This window comes from Ambystoma mexicanum, chromosome 3q, assembly GCF_040938575.1.
Source record: "Ambystoma mexicanum isolate Mex_15411 chromosome 3q, UKY_AmexF1_1, whole genome shotgun sequence".
Lineage (NCBI taxonomy): Eukaryota > Metazoa > Chordata > Amphibia > Caudata > Ambystomatidae > Ambystoma > Ambystoma mexicanum.
Window position 1 is genome coordinate 89,895,703 of NC_090926.1, and position 22,605 is coordinate 89,918,307.

Consider the following 22,605-nt stretch of genomic DNA (forward strand, 5'->3'; position numbering starts at 1 on the left):
TGCATGCATTTATTTATAAATACAGGAGGAACAATGCTCTTTTGATCACACAAGAACATACAGTAGATAGGAATTGATTTGATGGGAAGCAGTGAGCCTCTTACAATAGGCTGAGTTTGATGGACATTCTGACCAGGTTGTGGAGGGGGGAAAATGGAACAGTCACTGAGGACAATACATAAGTACACATGCATAGATTAAGGAAAACCAGTCTGGTGGTGATAGTGCACAGTATAAATATCCTTTCACATAACATAACAACGACCATTGGACGTTTTTAAGTGCAGGTAGGTGGTACCGCCAGTCACCAGGGACAATACATAAGTAGACATATGAAGATTAAGGTCAACACACATTGGACATTTTGAAGTGCAGGTGAGCAGAAGGGCCAGCTGTGCTTGGTATGTGAGCACGATGGGTGAAGTGCTAGAGTGAAGGCAGAGTCAGTGAGGGATAGGGGCAGGTTAGAGGTGAGGGGCATTTTTTAGCTAGCAGGCAGATGAGAGGTAGGTTAAGAGGTTACATCAGAGGCAAGTAGGTAGGCTTTTAGCTTGGTTTCATACAGAGCCATGTGCACTGTTTTTTTAGATGTAGTTGAATGAGAATTCATGCAAGTGGAGCAAGAAGAGAGAAAGAGCAGAAGCGAGAGGAAGCGCACGGGGGGTGGGGGGGTGAGGACCACAAGGGTCATCAAGGAGGTAGAGCAGAGATTACGTAAAGGCTTATAGAGTTGGATAGAGGAGGATAGATACAGTGGTACTTTACCATGGATAGATTTGTAAACCCGGAGAAGAAATGTAATTACCAGTATGTAATTAAAGCATTAGCTCTGCATCCCTCTTCCTGTCCCACAATGCTGCTTTAAGCATTTATGATACATACTAAAGCTATTGATGTAAGCTGACTATGAATAAGACCTCTCTCTGCAACTCCAGCCACCGCTGTTTCCTTTTTAACGATTCTTTGACACATTTTTCTTCGTTGGGTCTCGGGACACTTCTGCCAAAAGGGTAGGATCTCTGATGGTCCACATTAAGTCAGTAATGACGATTGAATGTTTTATTGCTAGCCCAAGAGGCTGCCCGATACATATCCAGTAGAGGAACCTCTTGAGCATCTGCACCTGAAGCTATTACTTTTGTTGATGGACTCTGAATTTTTCCCCCAGTGAGGAACTGATTCATATGCTAGGGCAAAGGTAGATGTAATGTCTCGGCTGATGAAAATAACAGGAACCTTCTTTCCTCCTCCATACGTCACAGAGTTCCTTTATTGATGCAGTCTTCTCTAGCTACGCTAGATAAGCTCTCCCAACATATAGGTCCCACATATACATGGTGCTATAATCCTACCTTTCCTGATGGTGGACCCTAGAAAGAAGCCACTAGAGCTCTATTATGGCTGATGGAACCTCAAAAGAACGTTAGGGAGACAGGGTGCATCACATTGAAATTCCAGTGTTTCTGTTAGAACCATTCAAGACTGTGGTTTTGCTATTCATGCCCATATTGCATCCAAAAGCTTCAACCTGGTGGATCTCAGAGATTCAAGGTGAGGTGGTGGTATTGCAACACTCTTAGTGCCAACCGCTGGTTCCAGGATAGAATCCCTGAGTGTGAAAGAACAAGAGATGAAGAAGCTCCTGAGATGTCATGCCACCAGGAGGTCCTCTGGGCATTCATAGCTGCCAAGCTGCCCTGTGGCATGCATGACTCCTCAAAGCAGTTCAGTTTCCTCCCATTACATGTTGGGAAAGGCATTTTCGTTTTTCACATTTTAAATGTGGGCCTTCACGCAAAGTGAAGATCCAGGACTAGCTCACAGTGTCACACATGACGTGGAGCCTCTTGGCATCCATGAGAATTTTATTCCACTTTCATAGCAGCCCACTGTGCTCTAAGGGATAATAGACACCGCTTCATATAAAGCCATCACTTCTGGAATGCCAAATATTGCAAATACCATATTTGCACATCCCCTCATATGTGCACCCTTCACGGCTACACAAGTATTCTAATGGACAGCGTTAATTGAACACAGGCCCAATTCTGCAGGCTCTGCCTTTCAGTTTCTATTCGCCCATTTCCAGGTGTTGCTCTGAAAGCTATAGCCATGGATATCAAAGCAAGTGGATGTTCATGCTCAGCACTAATGTAAAGAGATAAACAATATCTTAAAAATATAAGCAATGACAATTTTTGACAAAAATATCAGGGGTGCCAACAACCAAGGACCAAAATAGCAAAGGGCCTAGATAAATACATTAAAATTAAGGTCACACTATATATCTAGTTTGGGCAATTGTTGCACCCAGCCTCTAAATCCCAAGAAAAGCTTATTGAGACAATACACTTTGGAAGTCAAATTTGCTGTTGTTTTGCATGCAACTTTGGCCATTAATTGGAACCTACTAACCCAGTGACTGTTCAATACCGCTGTACTTGCATACTCCTCACACTACTGTCTCCTCTTTCGACTTACCTATGGCGCGTTCTATTTCTCCTATCTATTCCAACTGCTTCTCTATCAACTATGCTTCTCTTCTCATTAAGTCTGGGAAGAAGAATTTGAAAAAGGATATCTTGGCCTCCAATCCAGGTCTCCCTATTGCTGATATCTATTACAGCGCCCCTTCCAGACAGACCCTCACCGACATCCTCTTTGTTGTTCTGTCACCAGATCTATGGACCATTAATGGTGGCACTCATTTGGAAGTCCCAATGGATCTCTTTTGACTCCTCCTGAGCCATCATTAATGTCTACCTAAATGGCACTGTCATGGTCCAAGGCCCGCAGGCCAATCTCCTCCGCTTCGAAAGGTGTTTTTCTTCATCTCATCAACTTCCTTTCATCTCTGTATGTCACATCCTTTCCTCCCTTGACTACCATGCCCTCTGCCCCCTCCTCCTCTGCCCCACTTTGGGCTCCCTGCACACCTCCGCAGGGCATACCTCTGATTTGTACCCCTCTTCGGAAGGTCTTTAAGTCTGGAAACCTTCCTCATCTTGCCACTCTCAACTCTCGCTCTGCTGTCAAACACGCCTCTGACATCTGCCTCCTCCTGGAAGAATTGGACCTTGATGTCCTCGTTCTTACTGAGATATGGTTCACGGCCAGCTCTGTCATGAGCTTTGACACTCTCCTTCCTGAAGTCTACAAGATCCTCTCCGCACCCAGATCCACCTGGCCTGGAGGGGGTGTAGCCCTGATATTTCCTGAGTGGATTCCAGCCGCTATCATCTGCAGGCTCTCCCTCTCGCCTAGCCACTCTCTTAATGTTGCTGATCTCTACCGACCGACTGGTCAAATCATCTCTTTTCTCTCTGAGTGGGCAGACCTCTCCTCCTCCCTCCTGGCCTCATCCACTCAACTCCTCCTCCTGGGTGACATCAACATCCATCTTGATTCTCCCTGTTCCTCATCTGTGGTCTTTTGCAACCTCTGCAATTCTATCTCCCTCTCCATCCTCCCCTCTGGCCTGCATCACATACTTGATGTCTTGATCTCCTCTGGCCTTCCCCTCTCTTTCCCTCTGACCACGCCTCTCTTCTGAAGTGACCACTGCCTCCTCTCCTCTCATCTCTCTCTCTCTCTTCCCCAAGACAAGCCTACCCCAACATTGCAACCTACCTTCTCAGACATCCGGCCCATGAAGCGTGTGTCAGTTGAAGCTTTTTTTGCAACCTTTTCCCCTACTCCTCTGGCTGACTGACACCCTAACACAGCCCTGACCCTTATCTACTCTTCTATTTCTGATACTCTTAATGCTCTTGCCCCTGTCATGAGAATCCGTCTGAAGTCCAAAGCCAAGTGCAATTCCTGGCATGACTCTGATCTAGATACACTTTAACACAAGTGTAGGGTGGCTGAGAGGAAATTGAGGGCTTCTTGTACATCCTCTGACAAACTGGCCTGTCGCCTGCTCCAAATGCAATACCGACTCTCTGTCCTCACCAAGAAGAGAATCCACATTCAAGCCTGTGTCTCTGAGGCTTCTAACAACTCGGCTGAACTCTTTAAAATCTGCAAGGAGCTGGCCAACACTGCTGCAGTCTCTACCCCTCCTCTTGCCTCCCATGCTCTTTGGAATGCCCTCAAAAACCCAGGACATCCTGTTCACCCTCTCCTCGCCTGCCCCTCCCCTCTCTGTCTGCACTTGCTGACCCTCCTTCATCCACCCCACCACCCTCATTCTCATCCTTTCCCCTTTTCTCCCCTGATGAGGTCGCTAGACAAGTCAGATCTTTGAAAGCCTTGTCACAGCAGGTTCATCCCTGTTTCTCTAAAACCATCAAGGACCACATCGATACCCTTGCTCCGGCCATTGCTGATTTTTGCAACCTCTCCATTGCCTCATGATCCTTCGCCTCACCTCTGAAGCACTCCCTTGTGCATCCTCTTCACAAGAAACCAACAGCTGATTACCCAATTTCCATTACACCCTTTCTGGGTAAACTCCTAGAAAAACTGGCCATCTCTCAGCTTAACCTTCATTCCAATTCTGTTGGCTGCCTCCATGGCCACCAGTATGGCTTCAGAGCTGCCAGAAGCACAAAACTGCACTCCTGAACAGCCGTGAAGATCTGCTCTCCATCCTTGACTCTAACATTCCCTCTGTCCTCATCTTACTCGATCTCTCTTCTGCCTTTGACACAGATATCACCCTGCTCAACCGTCTCTGTGATAACCTGGGTATCACCGATCAGGCTCTGGCCTGGCTGACCTCTTTCCTCTCCGACTGACCCTCCCAGGTCCAACTTGGGTCTTTCCTATCATCTATCTGCCTGTCTACCTGCGGTGTTCCCCAGCGGTCAAACCTCTCACTCTGGCTTTTCAACCAATACCTGGCAACTCTCGCCCACTGCATTGCCATTTTCTGTTCAAATTTCTAGTACTACGCTGATGACACTCAACTAATTTTTGGGCTGCCCTCAGCCACCTCCTCTACTTCTCTCATCTCTGATTGCCTGACTGCCATTCAAGATTGGTTTGTTGCCAATGATCTTTGTCTAAATGCCAACAAGACTGAGATCCTCCTCATTGGTACACCTTTGCCATCCTTTCCCCTCACTCTCTGACCAGTCTCCCTTGACTCTCCTTCTACCCCTAGCTGTGAGGCTAAGAACCTCTGGGTCATTTTTGACTCCACACTTTCCTTCTCCGCCCACATTTCTGATGTCTCAAAAAAACATCCTACTGCACCTCCTGAGAGGTACTCTGCCTTTCCTTTCCTTCCCCCAGAAGCTCATTGTCTCCCAAGCTCTGGTTCTCGCCAGGTCAGACTATTGTTACAGCCTCTTTCTAAATCTTCCTGCCTCTACTCTCCGCCCTTTACAATTAATCCAGAACAGGACTGCAAGACTTGTTCTTGGCCTCAAGCCCTGGGATCATATCTCTCCAGCTCTGAAATACCTCCATTGTCCCCCAAGCTCTGCTTCTCTCCAGGTTGGACTATTGTAATTGCCTCTTTCTAAATCTTCCTGCCTCTACTCTCTGCCCTTTACAACTAATCCAGAACAGGACTGCTATACTTGTCCTTGGCCTCAAGCCCTGGAATCATATCTCTCCAGCTCTGAAATCCCTCCATTGGATTCCAGTGGATGCAAGGATTACATTCAAAACCTTCTGCATTGTCCACAAGGCTTTCTGGGGCCTGGGTCTGTTAGGCAAAGTTTGCATGCAGCACCCTCTGGGACCACTACACACAACTATGACTACAGGTGTAAGCAAAACCAACCTTTGGTATGTGTTTGTACCACACAGTTTTTGGTAGCGAGATGAGCAGCCAGGCTTATCTCAAGAGGGAATGTGAGCTTGTAATGAGGTTACACCGAGGTCTACAGTTACAAGCATTCAAATAGACACTTATATTCAAGGTTTATTGGTAAAACACGTATTAATGTATTACACAGTCAGTTAGAAAACAGTCACTAAAAGGAGGCAATCATTATCACACACAAATATAGTACAGTACTTCACAATATCAGGTTCTGAGGCATTTAAACTACTTTGAAGGAGGAGCAAATGGCATTCAGAGCATTTGAAGTAGGAGCAAAAAGGCACAAGTTAATAACACAAATAGTAGAGTTACTCTTAAAAAGTGCAAATAGTTTGAGTTCACCAGATAAGTTGTTCCAATGCAATAGGTAGGCCAAAGTCAATGGGCTAGAGTCTTGTGTAAGTAAAAACGGTTCTTGTATTTAAACGGAAAAGTCTATGCCACGGTTCTCAGAAGTAGTTCATAGAAGAAAGATTCATATGTCGGGCCACAAGCTGACTAGGCCTGTAAGTTGGCAAAGTTTCTTGCACTTTCGCAATGAGAGGTAAGTTCTCTCGGTCGGGTTTTCACAGTACCTTAGATTGAAGAAAAAGATACAGCTGAAGACTTATGTTTCTGGCAGTTCCTGCAGATCTCGTTGTTCCTGAGCCTCAGTCGTGGGGACAAGAGGGAGGACGTCGGGGGACTCCTGCACTGCACGAGGACTGGTCACAAAGCAGGCAAGCTGGCAATTCTTCAATTCTAGTATCTGTCTTCAAGCACACAAACTGGTGTCCTTCTCCCTGACTATTCGGTTTTCTGCAGCACTCTGAGGAAAATACAACCAGCTCGGAGAATGGTGTCCCGGTGGCTTATGAGTTGATTGGTCCCACCAACTCAAAGGAAGAAGTCATCCTTGAAGGGCTTCTCTGTCGAGTTGAACTTGGTGGTTCGGACCTGCAGCAAGGCTTCACCGGGCAAACCAACGGTCCAGTAGTTGCAGCAGCCATCCTCTTCCAGCTTGTCTTCGGTTCTTTGGTTCCCGTGGCCGACTCTGCCTTCCAAGCCAAGAGACTCATCTTTTAAACAGTTTTCTCCCAGTCATTCCAGCCTAGTTGCCAGTCACCGAGAAGGGTGGCTCTCCTTGCTAGACAGTCAGTCAGCCAATCACACCAGAGTACATTTGGGCCTCCTAGGAGACTAAACACAGGGAATTTCGGGCACCTCCCTCATTTACTGCCCACCCCAGGCACTCAGGTGCCAGAGGCGGTCTTCAGTTCTGAAGCCCGCCAAAGGCGTAGGAACAAAGGGACCAAGCCCAGCGCAGAGACAAACTCTAGAAGGACCTTTCCAAAAAGAAATGGCAAAAAAAGAAGACTGGGACCCGTTTAAAATAAGGAGGCTCAGATGCCATCTTGAAAAACATGGCTCCCGCGATTTAACGCTACCGGAGTTCGCGGTCAAGAAAAATCATGGTAGTTCATTGTAAAACCACTGCCACCAGCCATTTCGAGAGGAAATGGTATCATTTGACTGCTACATGAGTTTCTAGACATAGGGGATAGTAGGTAACCCCTTTCAGCACTCTATTGTAAGATAGGTGTGCTGGGTCTAGGAATTTAAAAAGACTAGTAAAGTCAAATTAACTTTACTTTCTCTGGGAAACAGTAGTTTATCCCAGAGAAGGTATTTAAACCCTTGGACAGCCTAACAAAGGCTTCCCTGTGTCACTGCACTGAGGGTGCTGTGTGACACACATGAAAAGACGATGCCTATGGAGTTGTCTAAAACTCCATCATCAAAGAACACAAGAGTAAAACATACATCAAAATACATGAGCGAGTGAAGAAAAAGGCTCATACTCTGTCCAAGAGAAATAATCAAGTCCTCAAAATCCAGCAAAGTTGCTGGGGGTCTCTAAAGTGAAGGGAATTAGAACATTTATGAGAATTCTCCCTAACAGGGTCCTAAATACATTCAACATTACCTTCCGTAAATACCTCCCCTATTGAACTCTTCACTCCTCTACCTCTAACTCCCTCAGGGTCAATCCTTTTTCAAAGAAACAAACTGGGGGTAGACCTCTGTCTTCGGTTGGGGCCTCCCTTTGAAACATCCTCCCTGCCGCTCTGAAACTTGAGGAGAACCATCTCCGGTCCGGAAGCACCTCAAGAGCTTCCTCTTTGCTACTGCCTACGCCCCCCCTCTCTCCTGCTGATCTGTTTCTCTTTCAGCACTGTGCACCTGGCCACCCTCTGTCCTCTGGGCTTAGGTAACTGTTCACCCTGCCACCCTTCTGCACTGCCCCAGGGCCACCCGTTGCACTGGGGTCTGTATCAGTACCCATACAGTCCCTCACACCCCCTTTCTTTTTCTCTCTGCATTTATCAGACATACCCTGTGTGCTGCCTTAAACACAGCACTTGCCACTTGCTGGCTGCACTACCACCGTTATTGCCTTTATTATTTATTTATTAATTAATTATCTGTTTCTCCTCTGCCCCGCACTTTCCACTTCTCCCCTTCCATGCACTTTTCCCCTACCCCTTTCCCATGCACTTGCACATTCTCAATGTCACTGGGCCTAGTAAGATTGTTGTTTTATTCTCCTCTGTTGCCCCCCATGCCTTGTGCTTTGAAACACTTGTGTACGAGCACGATATAAATACATCATATCATATCATAATGTGTGCAAATAATCCACCAAAAAGGTTGTACATTTTATGAATCTAATTCTTGAAGTATGTAACAAAGTCTTAATTATAACCACTGTTATTGTGACTTGCACAACCAGTGGCTTGCCTGCAACCCCTAAGCCTTAAACCACTTTATATCAGTAATATCGATGATTGTGGATTTTGTGGCCATCATCATTCCCTTTTTAGTTTGGGCTACAAGGTGTCACTTGTGACACCTATAAACTAAAACGATTGCATTAGAGTACAGAGAGGGAGGAATGGCATGTGAGGTGGGACACACATCCTGTAGGTGATGTTTGGCTATTTTCCCACCCATTGACTTCCCATGGGCATGCTATTCCCTTTCCCAGCCAGTTCCTGCCCCTCTATGCCTAACACTCCTCCTCATGAGTACTCTTTGAGCTTGCTTTAATAAAGGTTTACCATCAAACTTTGCACTCAAAGTGCTTGTCAGTGTTTTATCAAAGCAGTCTTCTAAGAGTTCATTGGAGTTAAAAAAAAAAACACTGCTGGTATATTCAAAATGTCTTACCATGTCTGTCTTCAGAACACTCGACTTATAAGCACTCTGCATGTCCTTCACTGAAGACCTGTTAAAAACAAGCCCAAACCGTTGACATTCTCAATGCTTGTTTAGCTGGACATGATTATGCTACAGCTCTGGGACTTTTACCAGTTCCCATCTGTATTATGCCAATGCTTTACATGGAGGTGTCTCACAATGTACCTTGAACCGTCTTCAAACAAGAGCAGATAGACGTTTCTCCATTGTGACTATAAAATCAACTCCCTTTGGAACTTGGCCAGAATGATGATATAAGTCTGCTAAAGTCTGTTTAAAAAAAAAGAAGAAAAAAAATGAAAGCATTTTTGTACCGATATTTTTTTCTTATCTTTGTGTGCAAACAGTGTGACTTCTTTACCTGGGTGCACGTTTCTGCCCAGTTCCTTCAGAATGTGTGCATTACAAAAATAAAAGCATATCAAGTCAGCCTGTCAACCCACATACCATGGTAGTTGAAAGGGGCGTCCTGAGTCTTCATATCTCAAGTAGCTATTTCTCTGAACCCACTGTTGTTGCCTCACGTAACTCTTAGAACGTAGCTCATTGTAATGAGTAGAGTCTCCAAGCTACCCCTTAGTACATTTGCCAATCCCAGGTCATTGTGCCGCATAGGGTAAAATGTATCTTTTTGAGAGAGAACAAAATGGAGCAAGAAAGAGAGAGAGAGGGGGGGAGAGAGAGAGAGAGAGAGAGAGAGGGAGAAAGAGAGAGAGAGAGAGAGAGAGAGAGAGAGAGAGAAAGAGAGAAAGAGAAAGAGGGAGAGAGAGAGAAAGAGAGAGAGAGAGAACGAGATATGGAGAGAGACAGAGAGAAAGAAACTGGGCCTGACTGTGGCAATGTGAGAAAATGTAATGGGACTGGTCTGCAAGAGGCTAATGGTAGGAGAACAGGAGGTCACCAGGTTGTCAGGCTGTTTCCATGTGTTTCTATGACTTCTCGTTCAGGATCATGACTTTCCTACCCTGGTAGTTCCTCATGCTAGCAAGCTTATATTCTTAGTTCTAACACACAATACCGTATCCAACGAAGCCGCCCACATATGGCAAATAATCTCCCCTCATAGCAGACACCAAACATCAGGAAACTACACCTCTAGAACCAACCCAAATACCACAGCCCGGGCCAATGCATTCTAGAACTACAGCTAAACGGGGCTCCCTTTTGGACACACATGTCTCTGTGCTCTCAACACTGAACATTTAGAAAATTAGCCACACACTGAGCTCAGGGTACTTCCAGTCTGCTTGCATCAACACAATAGTAACTCTATCTTGCATGTTATCCTCTGTCCATTCTAACCTTACCAACACCCCCACCCCCTCTTTTTCTGATCTGTTACATTACCTGGATTCCATGCAAAAGGCAGCATAGCACAGTATAAATGCCAATAACATAACATACTATAAAGTGTCACCTTATTGCCAAGACTAAAGATTGCATGCTATAATGGACAGTTGCTTTGGTCTGAGATGGTTTGAGTGACGTTTAGGTGCATATTTGATTATTTTTAAAACCCATTGACTGTAAAATGACTGCTGTGTAACATAACACATTTAATTAGAATAAAGAATGGTCAAATTGCAAACTTCTGTTGGATCCATTGAATATAACCGAAATACTAACTACTCATTTATTAGTTTGAATAATATATATATATATATTCAGTGAAAACACTTTGTTAAAGGGACGTTATGGTTAAGTTGCGCTACTAAAAACCTATGAAATTCAGTGAAAAAACTTTGTTAAAGGGACCTTATGGTTCAAAGTAAAACCGAAAAACCCCTGAAATTCGGCAATTATGGTAAGATAAGCAACCATAACTCGCGCCACTGTGCACTGCTAACACTAACACCCATGACATCAAAGATGACATCACAAATGTCATTGATGACATCACTGATGACATCACATGGCTGGCTCTCCCTTTTTGTCCTTTACTGATATATCTAAGCCACATAGTTTTCTTCAGTAACAGTCAGGAAGTAAAAATTGAAAAGGTACTATATTTGTATTGTAGCGAATCCCGGCAAGGCGAAACTCAGCCTTTCATCCTTCCGTGGTCAATAAATGAGCACCACACACCGTGGTTAATAATAAGCACTGCTTACATACCTCACAGTTCTTAGCGCTATATGAATGGGAAAATATTATTATTTTATTATTAACATACTCTGTTGCACTATCTTCGATAGCAAATAGTTTCACGCCCTAATAAATAAAATGATGATTTTTAATGAGGATCGGCTGGTGAGACTAATTTATGTTTTTTAAATCAGGTACGTGGCCCCATTTTGTCTATGTCACGATTTACAGACTCCAGCGGATGGGGTCTTCAACTGCCAGGTGCAAGTCCAAATATGCAACTTCATGACCCTCACCGTTTTATGGGACAATCGCCAAGGACCAATATGCCCTTACGCAGTACTAGCAGCTACAAACAACATACCAACCAATAGAGTGGTCTAATGGCTCGTTGTTGGAGCAACCTTCCGATTATCAGAGCGACTATTTACTGCTTTTATCATAAACCAACAGCCTATCTACCGCAAAGGAACAACGCGTGGCTCCAAATAAACTTTTCCTGATCGACAGCAGAGACAATAGCAAATCGCTGAATATTCACTAAACATTTCATGTGAAATAAATGTACTTTACCAAATGTACAATCCTGCTGTTTACTTTTAAGCCACAGTTTCATATTCCGAATTGTGGCGCACTGAGTTGTAAGCTGATCTAACACTCTCTGTACCGCAAAGGAACATCGCGTGTCTCAACATGAACTTTTGCGGATCGACAACAAAGACAAATGCAAATTGCTGAATATTCTCTAAACATTTGATGTCAAATAAATGTACTTTACACCATTTACAATCTTGCTCTTTGCTTTTAAATCACAGTTTCATATTCCGAATTGTGGCGCGCTGTGTTGTGACATAATGTGTGTTGTCTTCCGGGTTCTGTGTAAAGTCGCGTAGTACTGGAGACGACTGGGCGCGTTTGATTACGCACCCTGTAACGTCACGGAGAGAGGCGGGGAATATGAATGCTTTGATAATATCAGGCTTAGGGGCGGGAGATATGATTTAGTGTCGCAAAAGCAAGTCAGCCAGGTCAATAGCGCCAGTCATAGGATTATCACATAATGTCGGCGCACACCAGCCGGATTTATCGTTTCTTTAGTGGACAAAAAGTCGGTTGACGCCCCTAGGAAATTGTACTATTAGCGAACAAAAGGAGTGCTCTTAAAACACTTTCACCCTGACAACGAACAATACAAACAACGTTCTCAGAACACCCCCATTTTGTGTAATTGCAACAATTTCGGGACACTGCGAGTGTTCTTAGAACACATTCAACTAGACAGATTACAATACGGACAGCGTCCTGAGGACACCCCCAGTTTGTATATTTACGAACAATTAAGTACACCGCGAGTGTTCATAGCTCATTTTTACCATCCTTGCGAACAAAAATGAGACATACTCCGTCCTCTAAACACCCCACCATTTAGTTTACAAAATGTCAGAACAGCCGTGTTCTCCGCGGACAAATCGAACGCAACAAAAAGGTCTAGCACATAAAAAAACAAAACATTGAACCTATCTCATACTCCCCCGCCCTCCCCAAACACTCTTACACACCAACACACGGCACTAAATCCAATTTTTTATCCACGTTTCACTGCGCTGTATGCGGTCTACTGCGAATACAAGATGGCGGGCGCCACAGAAAATCTGATGCGTGCCACGCCCCTCGCCGTCCAATCAGCGAACACGTCGCATGTCCGCGGACATGACGCAAGCCCATGGGTCAATCGGGGTGCTGTCCGCGGAGCGAACAGGGAAGTCCGTCCGCGAAGCGAACGCAGATATCACTAATTTTTTTGCCTTACATTTTGGTCATTTTAAAAAAAACTACTGGACAGATTTACACCAAATTTACAAAAGCACGCTTTTGGGACCAGGCCGCCGCTCCTGCCGCAAATTTAGTGTAAATCCGTCCAGCGGTTCGGGCTGTAGCCGTGCGCAAAGTTTTTTCCCATTCAGTCTATGGGAAAAAAAAAGTTTTGGGACCCCCTCTATAACTTTTCCCCCCCTGGACGAATCCTCACCAAACTTTGCAAAACGATTCAGAGTGACCCAACTATTGTTTTTGCAAAGTTTGGTGAGGATCCGTCCAGGGAGAGCGAAGTTATAAGCCACCCAAAAAGTGTTCTTCCTATGGAAACAGCAACTTAACCATAACTACATATATATAATATATATATATATAAATATCAACCTTTTTCAAATTGCCCAGAATATTTTTACTAAGCATGATAGACTGTGTTAGTGTGGGGTGGTTTGTATTCCCTCTTCCCATCTCGTCTTCTCTTGTGACAAAGCCTCTACTCCCACCTACCCATCCTGGATTACTTTTAATCAGTTTTTATGTCTCTTTATTTTTTACAATATTTGTATTTTCCCTTCTTCTTTTGTGGAACCTTCCTTTCTAGCAAGGTTGGTATTTTGATATTCCCCACTCTGGCCAGGCTAGTGACACAGTGAGTGCCTGACAAGGTTAGCAGAAAATGCCCTTCTGCTCCCACGTGCTGAGTACAGGATCGATCTGCAGGATTCTGCTGACTATTTGGGTGGATCGGTCACGTGCATGGGATCCGGGTGAAGCTTGGATGCCAGTGTGTTATGTTCTAATCTTCCCTCAGTGGCAAGCAGGCCAATGCAGAATGGAACTTCAGACATCATGGAACTTTCACCTGCTGACCACAAGAGAGTTCCATGATGAACCGTGGAGAGAGGCATGGCTGAAGCGAGGATGGGTGACCAATGTTCTGTTTATTGATCTTGCTAACTGAACTTGCTTGCTACATGCTGTGACTAGATGTTTGCTGTACTTGAATAAACAGTCATACATGAAGAAGTGGCTATTTTTTATCATTTAGTGCGATCTTAGGATATAATATAGTGCCTACGTCTAGCTACATGCAGATAATCCATATATGTCTCTACTAAGCTCATATGTGCATCACAACTAAAAAAAGAAAAAAAGCAAAGTCCATTGGAACATTATCTCTCCCATGCACATGAGATCATGGTGTGATGGGCAAGGGGGAATGCAACGTTCATACACAAAGTGTGATTCTCCCGTTCATAGCTACTTCATGGGGTTCCTGCTCCATGTGATTAATCCTAGCAGAGTAGGCTGCAATCAGAGAAAGGCACTCTCTTTTCTGACCATTGTCCCCAGCCTGGCTGCTACAGTCTGCCTCCCTACTTAAAAATTAAATCTGCTGTGCAGGGTGTCCTACAATACAGCAAGATTCATTTACTCAAGCACTGTGGAAGCTGTTTTCCCAACTCCCTCTGGGAGTGAATTCAATATGGTTGGTCCTTTTCTCTAAAGTCACACAGGCATTATACCACAATGTAATAGAATGCTACCAGAGGAGCTCCCAGACTAGCATTTTCACCCAACACTTTTTGGTTTCTTCAATCCACCCACCACTATTTATCCATGTAATGCACATTTCTTTTGAAATGTTTTATTTATCCAAAGCAGATCTACTTACAGACTATCATTTGAACCTGTGCTTCGCACAGTATTTCCTAAGAAAAAAAAATGACCACAGTATATTGATATTTTATACTTTTTTTGCATTGTCTACACCATGGAACCTACCCACAGGCCACATTTCAGGTTTGTGCATGTTGGGATGTATGCGAAACATTTCGAACAGACACACGTGCATATCCACAAATGCCCTTTTATATATAGAGAGATGAAGACATGCCCACTTGTCACGCATTGCTAGTCTCAGCCTGCTGGACCCAAGTCCTTTGTATATCTGTGCTGCACATGATCACACGCATCTCCTCCCATCAACATCTTCACGGGTCATTTCAAGTCAAGATGCCGACGGCCTAATACTACTACGCCGTTTTGCATTGATCGTTCTATCTGGTATACCGTGGGAGAGCACAAGACATATTTTCGCCAAATATCTTCAATGGCAATGCCCCCACGAGCAGCCTCACTGCTCTGAAGTGAGTTATCTGGAAGGTGCCTTGGTACCTTTGCTGGCAGGTCACAAGCACTGTTGGTGAATGGTTGATCACTTTTATCCTGACTCTGGTTTATAACTTTGTATTTTACTTTATTGTACATTTATAACACGCTTATTACCAGCAATTGGTTTCTAAGCGTGGAGGTAAACCTCCCAATGGCATTACCGCCACATTTCTTTACGCTTTGCACACCCTTATCTCTGGCGAGTTTTGACAAATTTGACTTTCAATTTAATTCGGAAAATATGAATTCCTTCAATATGGTGCATTGCTGCCACTCAGTGGTTAATTTGTAAATGACACAGCATTCATAAAAAAAAGTGTTAGCCCCGCAGGATTACTCCCAAGACATAAGAGAAACTAAAATGTTGACTTAGCTCTGTATCTAAAGAAGCTGTATCGACCAAATCTTTTTGAAAAAAAATATGAAGGAACTACAGTTGATATTATTATTATTTTTATTATTATTATTTCCCATGAAACTACCTCTGGGAAGCGCAGGAGCAGTTTACAAGTCATAGAGAGAAGTACACAGAAAGGGAAGCAGATCACAAGGGACACATACAAGGAAGCGGGGCGTTTGGGGGGGTTGTAGAGTCCAGTCTCTGGTTAGGTGGGGAATGCACAGGGTGTGGATATAGGTGTTAGGGAGGAGCCATTGTAAAAGTCCTTCTATCATTTCAAATATGTGAATATTTAAGTTAATCTAAAATATGGTCCTGGCATACTGCTTTTGATTCATGCTCACATTCCTATATTGTGGGCAGCAAGTGCACCTTCTGTGCACGATACTCTGTGCACTGCAGCAAGACAGCACTCCCTGACACCAGCCATGGACGGGCATACAAGCACACTGGAGAGGATCATCACTCAGTTTCCCTGGAGCAGACACAATAGCAACACATGTGTACTCCGAGAGCAGAGCACGTGTCCCCTATGGGACGTGACCTGCAGGTGCAAACGATTGTACATAATTTCAAGCAGGCAGCCAAACGGTAAACCCGCCTTTCCCCAATCAGCACACATATCAGTTAACTAAAACAAAATGGAACATAAACTCTTTTACATTCAAAATCAGAGCATTTAATTTATGACAACGATTGCTTATTTTCAACATACATTGCAGTACGTGTGATGAACAATCAGGCACAGTTTTGCATGGGTGAGATGTGACTTATCCTGCCCCGAGCACACCATGCCTTTTGGTTGGTGCCAGTCTGATATGACTCTAGAGAAGACCCTGGAATGCACCTGGCAGCGATCCAATCCTACCAACTAGGAGCACTTACTAATGCTTGGGCTGCAGTGCCGTCTATGTATTACAACTGTGTATCTTCAATTGATGCTGCTAATGCCACCTCTATAAGGCAAAGGTAATGCTACCATACAAGTGCCACGGGAGTGCCACGTATGAGATAAACTATTTTCCTTCCCTGCCTGTCCCCACCAATGAGTCAAACCAAATTTAGGCCCATAGCACCACCTTGGAGCCAAAACACTGCTGCCCTTTTGGGTGCTGCTAAAGTGGTCGCTTTGAACACATTGGCCCTCATTACAACACCGGCGCTAAACCATGGCGCTATTAGCACCATGGTTGGTGCCGGTGTTGTAACAGGTCCGCCATGGTTCAAAGGGGAATTACCACCCCATTCCAAGGTTGGCGGGGCGGTAATTCCCCATTGAACCATGGCCCTTCCCCATTCCCGTAGAGCTCTATGGGAATGGGGAAGGCGCTAAGTACGGTACTGCAAATTGTGGTACCGTACTTAGCACCAAGGTCCCTTTGCCTGTCCCTACTTTAACGGCTGGTGTAGACCAGCCGTTAAGGTCAGGTCCCGCAAAGGGACCTCGTAATCAGGTGCTAATGGGTTAACGGCGCTGCAGCCTTTTACTGCGCCGTTAACCCATTAGCGCAAGGGTCGTAATGAGGCCCATTCTATTTCTAGGGACACGGACAAACGTTGTTTGCCACTGGAGTGTCTTCCTCCGCGCTTGCTCGCTTTAGCAATATTTTTATCTTAAAAGGTGGCACCTGCGAACCAAAACTAAGGAATACTGAAAAGGTCTAACACAGGTCACTGGCGACTGAGTTCAAAGCACACTTTTTGCAGGCAGCAGTGTAGAATGTGGTCACCAACTTGTGTAAGTGAGCACGTCTTTCCACTCTTTAGTCCACTCTTAAGAAGAGAAAATGCAACATTTAAACAATGCAAGCATCATTATATATTGATATTGATGATTTAATGCTGCATGGCACAAATGTGTGGGTGCTGTTGATTGAATACAACAGCATATGACTCATGAATCTACCTGGGAATGAATAGTGATGTTACAAACCCTTCACTTCTGTCCAACCTCCACTGCCGGCGTCTAACGTATTTTATTTTGCTCTGTAGGGGATTTTGGAGCTTGCCCAGACCTCGCTTCACCAGGGCCTGTGAAGATAGAGTCAGAGATAGAAGCAGCACCTGAGGGATCAGAAACAGGTCCTTTAATTGTTTGTGGAACTCAAGAACATCAAAAGAAGGATTTGGTTGCAAACTATGAAGCCAATGCCCCTTCCCATGGTGTTTACCTGAGTCGCGACTCAGAGTCTTCAAATACATATCACGATGGTATTTGCGAGGGCGATAGCTGTAACTATAGTTCCTCACCCTCTTCAGTTTCTGCATTCTTCGAAGCTAGACCAGCAGATTCTCCCACACGGACGAAGGAACACAGTTTCCGAGAAGGCAACAAAAAGGCACCTGACCTCGACAGATCCAATTCTAGATGCTCAAGAAGTACCCATGAGACTGTGCACCGCAGCCATTTGGAGGAGGATTTGCAACGACTTCACAGTGCTTCTCGAACAGCCGCCTATTGCAGGAATGGTTTCACGTCATTACGTGGGCCCGAGTCGGAAGGCGAAATCCACCAAGCTCACCCGGGATCATTGGAACCTTTTATCGCAAGAGATAATGCAAACCTGCAGCACAGAATGGACTGCACTGCACCCGTAGACTATGCATCTTACTCTGAAAATGCTTGCAAATCAATGGCCTCTGACAGATCTTTCTTGGCTAGGATGACCTACCTCCAGGACAATTCTTTTGAAATGGAAGAGGTAAGTGGATCATATTTGGCCCTGATTCTCACCAACACAATGGCCCTCATTACGACCCTGGCGGAAATCGCGGTGCAAAATGCACCTTGGAGCACGGCGGAAAGCTGCCGATAGCGCCATGGGGGTTGGCGGATTTTCCGCCCCATTCCGACCTTGGCGGGGCGGTAAATCCCCATCCCCCATTTTACCCTTCCCCATTCCCATTTTTGCCCCATAGGGTATAATGGGAGTGGGGAAGGCGTTAATTACGCCACCTCAAAATACGGTGGCGTAATTAACGACAAGGTCCCGTAGCGCCATGGATTTCTCGCCCGGAAAAACCAGGCGGAAAACGCTCCATGGCGCTACGGAATCTCGTAGTAGGGCGGACGGGTCCGCCGCGAATAACGCTGGCGTAAACCCACTCCGCCAGGGTCGTAATGAGGCCCAATGTGTTCTATAGATATGCATGCTTGCTGAATCCCCTACTGTAAACAAGTAACACAACAATGTATGTATGAATTGCTTTATAGTCCGATAACAGACAATATCCTTCAATTTTATTTTAATATTTGTATTAGTGTGAAACACTTATTACTACTTTGCACCCAATTAAACAGAATTCAGAACACGCAAATCATAAGAATGCAAAGTTAAAATTAACACACTTTCAGGGGACAGAAACTCAACAACATTTAAAAAGAAGCAACTATACCAAGAACACCAGAAATCTGATACCAATGTGCATGACAATATTCTCATGATCGTCCACTCATTTGCCAAGACTAACATCACCATTTCCATAGGCTGTGAAGCTCAAACTCTTACACTCATGCATGACTTCCTGTAGCTATGTCATTCAAGGTCCTAAGGGACAAGAGAACTACAAACCAGGCCCACCAGGTCATCAAACAAGCAGTGCTACAGGGAGCATGGCCAGTTTAGCTTCCACCACAGACCATACTCTGATGATGACAAGACCTATAGCCAGGCTATGGCCAGAACTACATGTCTCTCTCTGTATTTCCCACATGAGGGCCATATTACAGTGTATAAGTACTTAGGTAAATTGGGCAAGAGTTTAAAACATGCTTAGCCATCTCCAAAGTTGAAACATCACAACATTTCTCCTTTGCAAGTCAATCTATGTGCCTCTATCCACTAAGACATTCAATGTATTACATCTTGTTAACATATAGGTCCTTCTCAGCTTCAGCGAGGGAAACCACTGAGATATATATATATATATATATATATATATATATATATATATATATATATATATATATATATATCTCATTTTGGGGTTTCTGGTAAGAGACAAACATTCTTGCAAATGTGCTCAGTGATTTAGGTTCATCGACATGCTCATGATTGCATGCCCAATCCCACTTCTCATCATGTTTCTTAAATAAACACATCAATGACCATGCACCGTGCTTCAAGTCGGGCCCACGCAATTTGCTCAAATAAACATTCATTAGCCTTCTTAAATTCCCTCAAGGAGAGACAGGTATCAGTCAACAAGGTTTTTTGATCATAACTAATAAGGAATTGCCATAATGCAGCCATAATTCTAATGTAGAGATTGACTCTTCTGATCTTAATAAGGACTCCCAGAGATGTAAGCCCCTGCTCGATTCTTATCACTTCAATAGGGATTTTGTTAGATAACCCTAAGATTCTATAATGGAGGAGACCCTCTAATACTTAGGCCAGTTTTGGCTGTAGATTCTTATAATGCCAACAAGGATGTAACCGGCAGCACATTGCACAACCTGTTTAAACTGTTTAATCAAGAGCATTGTAGAAAATGCCTGCATCCTCCTTTTATTTAGAATCTCTCCTTTACCCTTTTCAATATCATATCCTAAATTCACATAGCTGTTAACCATTTTCAGTACCGCTTGCCTCTGTATGAATCATCCTCCTACCTTTATTAGCCATGCCAAAACACATGAATGTGGTCTTGTTCATGTTTACCTATGATGTATTATTTTTAGCATAATTCAAGCTACCCTGTGCACTCCTACCGATGCCCATGAAGATGCTGACTAAAACCACACCATCATCTGCATAAGCAAGACATCTGATAACGGAATGGCTCATCCTAGGTGGAAAGGATCTAACTTCCGAGAGTGCGTCCCCCAGGTCAGAAATAATAAGATTGAAAAGAAGAGGGGCCAGCACGCAACCCTGCCTGACCCCCCTTCTTATTTCAACTAGGGCATACAGCTCCCCCATGCATTTAAGTCTGATTCTGGCTTTATTGTTGTGATGCAGTAGTTTACACGGATAATGCAAACCCTTGTGGAGGCCCATAGCTGTTAACTTAACCCACATTTGTGCTCTATCGATAGAATCAAAAGCCACAGAAAAATCAACAAAAGGGAATACAGAGGAGTTGATACAATATCCCTAGCCTGGTGAATTAGAGTGTTCAATTCCAGAATGTTAAAAGACCTTGGCATGCCTCTTCTGAACCTGGTCTGGAAAGGGCTCAACACCTGCCTAAGCTGCACCTATGCATTCAACCCACGGAAAATTAAACTTGAGAATTGATTACACATCTGGTTCAACAAGGAGAGTAAACAATAGTTCTCCGGGTCAATTCTATTCCCCTTCTTGTGTACGGGAACCAAATGAGCCATGCGCTATGTATCAGGGATAACTCCTTGTTTAATCACCTTGCCAAATACCAGACACATGACCATTAGATCAGCTTTCATCAGCGCGTTGGATACCCCATCTGGGTCCAGGGATTTTGACTGCTTAAGATCTTGAATTACCTCAACAATACTTTCATGATCGTAATCAATTCAAATTGTCCCTTCTAGAGGAGGTGACACAGTGTCAGCCCTAAATTCGTCTGTTAAGAATTTACACCAGTTTTCGCCATTGATGACATTCACAAATGTGTAACTTTCCTCACACTTTTCAGACTTAAACATTTCCCATCATTTCTTAGTTTCCTGTATTTAATATTTCCTACATGTGTTGCCAAACTCTATTATTACATGACACTTAACCCAATTTTTGTAGTGATATTTCACTTTTTGATAAAACTGCTTATCTCAGAAGGGGAAATAGTATTATTACGTATCCTTCTTAAGTCCTGCCTTAGCAGTATTTTATTATCCATGTCGATCTAATCACAGGGCTTATTAATTCTCTTATCATGTTTTACACATTTACCACTATCAATATAAAGGTAACTAATGAAGGCAAGTCCCTGTATGCTCAACTCACCTCCAGCAGGATCACAGATGTTACAAATTAGAATATTCTGGAGGTCATTTAATAAAATAACTACTGGGAGGACATACACATTCTCAGCATCACAGACCACTTCAAAATATTTAAAACGATTCGCACAGAGAGTAAACAACCCACCATAAGGGTGGTACAATTTCCCTTTTCGAGATTGTATATGGTATCATGTAAACCCATCAAAAGAGTCTCTCCAGTCAACCAAATTTCTTGAAGTATTAATATATCAACAGTGCTAAACAAGCCAAGGAACTATCTTTACTAACAAACAAACAGGAATGGCGCCTAGTGTTCCAGGACTTTGTTGTGACAGATCAAGACTGATTTCGCATAGTAGGTAAAATCGCACGGGACCCAGTCCCAGAGTGTCCTACCAGCCAGGTCTGCTGAGCCTGCATTAGGAAACGCAACAGTTTTCAGGCTTAGCAGGCCAGAAGGACCAATGAGCTCCACTGTTTGAAAACCTTCCATAGACGGAGAGACAGTGGTGACAATCGCTTCTTTAATTGGAAGATCAATGTTGTAGCCCCACATTAAAAAGGGGGACAGCATTTGATCTCACCGAGGAGACCACCTCTGAGGATTAACAGTGAACCCTAGACATAGGCGGATATTGATCCTCCAGTCTCTCTACATATTAAAAGTCCGAACTCCTCAACACCCTTAGAGCAGGTAGATGACCAAACAATTGTAACACCCGCCCTCGGTTCAATGGCATATTTTCAGATTCAAACAGGCTTGATAAAGTGAATGATGAAGTAGGGAAACAGGTCAGATGGTACAGGGCAGAACTCATCAATATGATTGCCTTTCCCCATTTATATCCTCACTCTTTGACCAATGGAGACTAGATAAAGGTGGGGATCCTTTTCAACGACAGATTCATTTATTCTCACCAGATCCAAACTGCTAGTTGGTGATTCAAAAACATGTGACAACTTTCCTCCTGATGATCAGAACTCTGTGTAGGTCTTTCATCTTTAATAACTAATCTGTAAGGTTCCCAACTTTATTTTTTGCTCCCTTTGAGCACTGTCCAGCCATTTTGCATAGTTGTCTTGTTTTCCTAGGGGCACTTATGGATTTCCTGAATGACACTACCATTAGTATCCTCCGGCTGTGGATGTATGGGGTTATTGCCACCATCCTTAATCTTCCTCTGT

The 22,605-nt window shown here is 44.0% G+C and overlaps 1 protein-coding gene across 2 annotated transcripts in view; it reads left to right on the top strand.

Annotated features, from left to right (window-relative positions):
• Positions 1-22,605, top strand: part of TESPA1 (thymocyte expressed, positive selection associated 1) — a 913,752-nt gene that overhangs the window by 769,468 nt on the left and 121,679 nt on the right. For both annotated transcript variants that reach the window (XM_069653203.1, XM_069653204.1), the window contains one exon: positions 17,484-18,193. In XM_069653203.1, the coding sequence (XP_069509304.1) occupies positions 17,484-18,193 (710 nt within the window). The remainder of the gene's footprint in view (positions 1-17,483; positions 18,194-22,605) is intronic.